At 49.5% G+C, this 6,371-nt stretch overlaps 1 protein-coding gene across 1 annotated transcript in view; it reads left to right on the top strand.

Moving 5' to 3' along the window:
- Med29 (mediator complex subunit 29) overlaps positions 1-4,269 on the top strand; it is a 7,213-nt gene extending 2,944 nt beyond the window's left edge. The window contains exon 4 of the mRNA XM_021167147.2: positions 3,387-4,269. Coding sequence (XP_021022806.1) covers positions 3,387-3,629 — 243 coding nt within the window. The 3' untranslated portion in view covers positions 3,630-4,269. The remainder of the gene's footprint in view (positions 1-3,386) is intronic.
- Positions 4,270-6,371: the final 2,102 nt, after the last annotated feature.

The following is a 6,371-nucleotide window of genomic DNA, read 5'->3' as shown; positions in this document are numbered from 1 at the left end:
GATCTGGCGCCCTCTTCTGGAGTGTCTGAAGACAGATACAGTGTACTTACATATAATAAATAAATAAATCTTTTAAAAAAAAAAAAAAAAAAAAAGGTAGGCATGGCCGGGCGCTGGTGGTGCACACCTTTAATCCCAGCACTTAGGAGGCAGGCCGATTTTGGTTTTTTGTTTGTTTGTTTGGTTGGTTGGTTTGGTTTTTCGAGACAGGGTTCCTCTGTGTAGCCCTGGCTATCCTGGTACTCACTCTGTAGACCAGGCTGGCCTCGAACTCAGAGATCCGCCCGCCTCTGCCTACCAAGTGCTGGGATTAAAGGCGTGCGTTACTACGCCCGGCTAAGGCGGATTTCTAAATTAGAGGCCAGCCTGGTCTACGGACTGAGTTCCAGGACAGCCAGGGCTATACAGAGAAACCCTGTGTTGGGGGGTGGGGGGGAATGGGCATGGCAGTAAATACCTACAGCCCCAGAGCTGGGGAGGTAGAGCTAACTGGATGTGTGAGGCTCAGTAGCTAGCCAGCTCTGCCTAATTGGCTAGCTCCAGGTCCTGGTGAGAGATCTACCTTAAAGAAAACCAAGCGGGGGGTGGGGGCGGGCGCAGCAAGCCTTGAGAAACAACATATGAGGTTGACCTTTGGCCATACACCCTCAACCATACACACACAAAAATTCCCTTAGGCTAGCAAGCCTGTGGTATAGTCCTATCATCCCACTGCTTATGAGGCTGAAGTAGGAAGGTCAAAGTTCAAGACCTGTCTTGAGTGGCTGGGTGAGATCTTGCTTTAAAAGGGAAAAAGGTATGTTGGTTCCAGTCTGAAATCTTTTTTTCTTTGAGACAAGGTTTCTCTGTGTAGCCCTGGCTGTCCTGGAACTCACTCTGTAGACCAGGCTGGCCAAACTCAGAAATCCACCTGCCTCTGCCTCCCAAGTGCAGGATTAAAGGCCTGCGCCACCACCGCCTGGCCCAGTCTGCAGTCTTAACTTGAGAGGCATCAGCTGGAGGACTGCCATAAGTTCCAGACTGCCTAGGCTAGGAGCACTGGGGCCAATAGAACCGGGACTTAGTTGAGTGGCAGAGTTTATCTAACACAAGTAAAGTTCTAAATTCAATCCCCAGTACCACACTCAGTCACTTCCAGGCCTGTCCATAGAGCCTGCTGAGCTATGGTAGGCTGGGTCTTACTAGACTGCATATAACCCCTGTGTCAGAGAGTGATGGAGGATTTGAAGTGAGGACATTTCTTCTTGAGGAAATGAGGGGCATGTTAAAAATGCCTGAGGGGCTGGTGAGATGGCTCAGTGGGTAAGAGCACCCGACTGCTCTTCCGAAGGTCCGGAGTTCAAATCCCAGCAACCACATGGTGGCTCACAACCATCCGTAACGAGATCTGACTCCCTCTTCTGGAGTGTCTGAAGACAGCTACAGTGTACGTATATATAATAAATAAATAAGTCTTTAAAAAAAAAAATGCCTGAGACTGGAGGTGGGAGCCCAAGGAGGCAGTCCTGGTTGAGCTGTGAGGAAGAATTAGGGACAGACAGAAGCTTGGAGGCTTTGCCAGGCCAAAAGACTGATGGACTATTGGGGAAAGTTCCCAGGGCTATGGTTGGAATTAGGAAGGGAAGGTAGTAAATGATTTTGCCGGAGCTATAGAAGAAACTTCTGTTCACCTTCCAAATAAGGGCATAGCCACTAAAACAAGGTTCAGAGTCCAGCATGGTGATGTGAGCTCATGTAACACACTGTGCACAGGCTGGGGCTTGGGAGAGGACAGGACTGGACGGCCAGCCACACCACTGAGAAGTCTCAACCCTTGCCACCAACCTTCAATTTTACTGTTTATTTTTAAAATGAGCCCCAACTTGCTATGTAGCAAAGGATGACTGGACTTCCTGTTCCACCTCAGTTGGGAGTACTGTCACGTACCCCCATCCTGCACTCCTACGCCTGGCTCTTATCAAGGTTTCTGCTAGCCTCAGCAAGCACTGTCCAGCCATGGGAAGGACAGGGTTTACTACAGGCTGGCACACAGTACAGCTAAATGGAGTTTTGTTGCAAGATTGAGTTACTTTGGCTGGATTAGGACGATTACTCCTACCAAGGGAGTCACCTCTGAGGCAAGGACTCAGAAGAAGCCTTCGGGGGAGGTGGTGGGCGGCTGGGAGGGACCTGAGCAGTGAAGAGAATGGCAGCCTTGGAAGGAACCAGGACAGAAGGCAGCTGCCAAGTGCAGTGCCATTAAGTAGACCCCAAGCCTGGGTGTAGTTAGGACAGTTAGCACTTATCCCCTGTGGCACACATCTGTCTGTCACCTGCTCTCACCAGGCAGGAGAGGTGACCATCCAACCCACTTACGGAACTGGGCGTGTCGCTGCACTTGGTAGTTCTGTTTTAAGGCATACACCACCACTGCCAGGCAAAGGTTTTATTTATTTTATGTATGAGTACACTATAGCTGTCTTCAGACCCACCAGAAGAGGGCATCAGATCCCGTTACAGGTGATTATGAGCCACCATGTGGTTGCTGGAAATTGAACTCAGGACATCTAGAAGAGCAATCAGTGCCCTTAACTGCTGAGCCATCTCTCCAGCCCTGGGTAGTTTTGTTTTGTTTTTTTAAGTTATTGCATCTTATTGTCGTCAGGCCCTGCCATTGTGCACACACAGAGACAGCAGACATCTCGGAGTAATTGATTATTTCCCTTCTACTACATGAGTCCTGGGGAAATAGAACCCAGGTCTTCAAGCTTGATAGCAAGCATCTTTACCTACAGACAGACCACTGACAAGCTCAGATGTGTGCACTGATGATCCCAGGAGGACGAAGCAGTAGAGTAAAAAGTCTGAGGATGGGTGGGGCTGGCGAGATGGCTCAGTGGTTAAGAGCACTGACTGCTCTTCCAAAGGTCCTGAGTTCAAATCCCAGCAACCACATGGTGGCTCACAACCATCTGTAATGAGATCTGATGCCACCTTCTGGTGCATCTGAAGCCAGCTACAGTGTACTTATATATAATAATAAATAAATAGTCTGAGGACAGCTTTGTCTATGTAGCAATTCTCTGACTGAATAGCAAAAACTTTTTGGGGGGGGGGGGGTTGAAACAGGATTTCTCTGTGTAGCCCTGGCTATTCTGGAACTCACTCTGTAGACCAGGCTGACCTCAAACTCAGAAATCTGCCTGCAGAAATCCAAAGTGCTGGGATTAAAGGTGTGCACCATCACTGCCTGGCAGCAAAAACATTTAATGACGTAATCCCAGAGAGAAGTAGGCACATATGCTGGGTGATCCAGTCTGACTTTGGATGCCCATCAGTTTAGCTGCAGGTTTGGGGGAGGGGAGGCTGCATTCATGAAAGTGATGCTGTTGTTCTCTTTTCCACAGCGCCTGGCCCACGAGTGCCTTTCACAGAGCTGTGACAGCGCCAAACACTCTCCAACACTGGTACCCACAGCCACAAAGCCAGATGCAGTGCAGCCAGACAGTCTGCCCTACCCACAGTACCTGGCTGTCATCAAAGCCCAGATCACCTGTGCCAAAGACATTCATACTGCCCTGCTGGACTGTGCCAACAAGGTCACTGGAAAGACTACTGCACCCTCTACTGGCCCTGGGGGCAGCCTCTGAGGTCTTGGTTCGGGGAGGGGCAGAGAATGAAGTATGGCCTAAGGCAAAACAGGTGGTTCCTGTTGCTGATTTATTTGTCGAGCCACAGTTAATGCAGCTGAAACCAGCAGGGGGCAGCAGAGTCTTGCAGACAGCACAGACCTCAAACCCCACCACCACCACTGTTGCCTCCACCCACGCTGCTCCCCAACCTGGAGTGGATCTCCCCACTGGGCCGCTGATTACCTCTGTTCTGGGGACTCTGTCTCTCCACCTGGCCCTGGGTGTTAGCACTAACTGAGCCCTTTAGACCTTCCTCAGTCTGCCCCAGTGTATGGATTTCCTTTTAACCCACCTTTTTCCAGTCCTGCCATTCTATCTCAATCAGTCCCCTTTTGTTGCCCCCAACACCTAACTGGGGTCGTATTATATAAGAGGAACCAAAATGCCTGGGTTACTAGGGCTACAGGAAGGGACTTTCTGGCTCACAAAAGAAGTGCATGGACGTAAGCCCTGACCTCAGCACATACAACCTAGGAGAAGTTTGGGTCCACATTGGACCCTGCGTCAGCAGAGCTCTCTAGCTGTTCTGGGGAGGGGCCAAGGGGGGATATTGTGCAATGTGTGGGGAGGCCTGCTCAACAAGACTCCTTGGTCTCTATATTTTTAGCTCCAAAGCAGAAGTGAAAAGGCCCCAGCTTGAGTGAATCATGGATTCTGGGGAAGAACCCAGCTCCTCCGGGAAACAGGCCCTGGGGAGGGGGCTTTGGGGAGGGAGGGGAGGCCCCAGCCTGTGGGCCTGGACAGTGCTAGATGGAACTACAAACCAGGCCTGGCTGCCAGTGGGAAAGGCTAGGGTGACAGACTGGTTAGGGAACTGCCCCACCCCATACCTTTTGGGCCCTGGTTCCCATGTCACCAGGTTCCTGTGTCTACAAAGGTCCCAGAGACTGTGGAGACCTCCATGATGTATAGGAACCCAGATCATCACACTAGGAAAAGTGGAAAATGATCAAAATGAGGGTGTATACACTGTTCAGGCATTCCTCCCTGCCTAGCTTCAGTGCCACTGCATGGTCTTTCTGCAGGGAAGGTGAGTTCCAGCAGTTTGATCATGGGCCTCATTACTTTTCATTTGTAGTTGTAGAGATAGGCTCTCACTCCATAGCCGGGGCTAGCCAGTATAGTCCAGGCTGCCATGTAACAGAACCTACCTGCTATTACTTGTCAAGTGTTGTGATTATACCGTGTGAGTGTGTGGGGTGTGCTTGCTTACACGTACACGTACAGGGTGTATGGAAGGGGGTGCCTGTGTGGAGATAGAGAAAGCCTTTTAGGCCACAGTTTCTCCTGTTTGGAGGCACGGAGGTTCTCTTGCCATCCTGTTGCTTGGCCCTTCCCACACACCAGGCCTGCTTAGGCATACATATGTTGCTTGCAGATGTGCACTGTAGCTGGTCTTCAGTGCACTGTGGTTCTTTCCCTACCCTTTACCCTCCCCAACCCAGTTTTACCTCCTAATACTGGATAAACAAGGCAGAGAGGAATTAAGAAAACCTCTGAATCTGATTTCTTTCCTTTTGTTTCGTCTTTGACATAGTTGTTTTGTCTTTGACCATGGCTACTAACAAACCGCAGCCAACCTCCCTAAACAATCAACAACTACCCACCAAGCCTGTCTGGGCTCTACCACTTATATGCCATCTGAAAAGTTCCAGAATTCCAAACATCATACAGTTGCAGAAACTATCTGTAGATGGCTAAGCCATGCCTCTGCTAGAGCACGAGGCAAATCATAGTCAGCTGCCCCAAACAGTCCAAAGCAGCCCATGTCCCACCCCTAGGATTAAAATGGAAATGTTCTTATAGTTCTGTGTTTTAAAAGAAACCAAAATTGTCACTACAGTGCATCACCATATTCATCTTCCTTCTTGAGTTAGGATCTCATTGTGTAGCTCAAACTAGGCTTGAACTTGGAAATCTTGCTTCTGGCTGCGAAGTCCTAGGACTACAGGGCTGTACCACCATGGACTTTAACTACACTTAGAAAATGCCTTGATGTCTTGAGGTGGAGGCAAGAAAACTGCAAGTTCAAAGCCATTCTGGGTGACATATAAGACCTCATCTCAGCCAAAGAGAAAAGCCAAGCCTTCATTCAGCAATCCCTAGATTCCCATATGGTTAGCAATGAGCTGGGTCCCAAAGTGCTGCATCAGACTCACAGGTCTTGTCATCTGTGCACCGGGCGCACATCTCCTTCACCATTCTTTGTTAATGTTAGTATTCTGGCCTAGAACTGAAAACACTGATCCTGTCCAAGGCAGAACACGTCAGTTTCCAGCCAGGGGCTCACTATACATTGGGTGAGGTATAGCAGTTTGTGGCTCAAGGAGACAAGTACAGCTGGCCCCTGGGGTGATGTCGACACACTACATGCAGGTAGGCGTGGCACCCAGGATTCAAGACCTTACTGCTTAAAACCACACTCTGGATGACAACAGACCATGGGGTGACAGGTGTGTTTTTCACAAGCCCACACCATAGAAGATAAGCACCAATTTATATTCATTCAAAAAACATGGCAGTTTTTGAGCTGAAGATTCCAGAGATGAACAAGATACAACATGGTACCTAATCCTGTAATTCCAACATGCTGGAGGACCAATACAAGTTCCAAAGTCAGGCAGGGCTACATCGTGAGATCCTGTCTCATAAGAGGAGAAAGGAGAGAGGTGTCTGGGCCGTTGAGGTGGCGCAGTGGGT

This window comes from Mus caroli, chromosome 7 (genome assembly GCF_900094665.2).
Source record: "Mus caroli chromosome 7, CAROLI_EIJ_v1.1, whole genome shotgun sequence".
Lineage (NCBI taxonomy): Eukaryota > Metazoa > Chordata > Mammalia > Rodentia > Muridae > Mus > Mus caroli.
The sequence above is the reverse complement of the archived record's forward strand: the minus strand, read 5'-3'. Positions and strand labels throughout refer to the sequence as shown.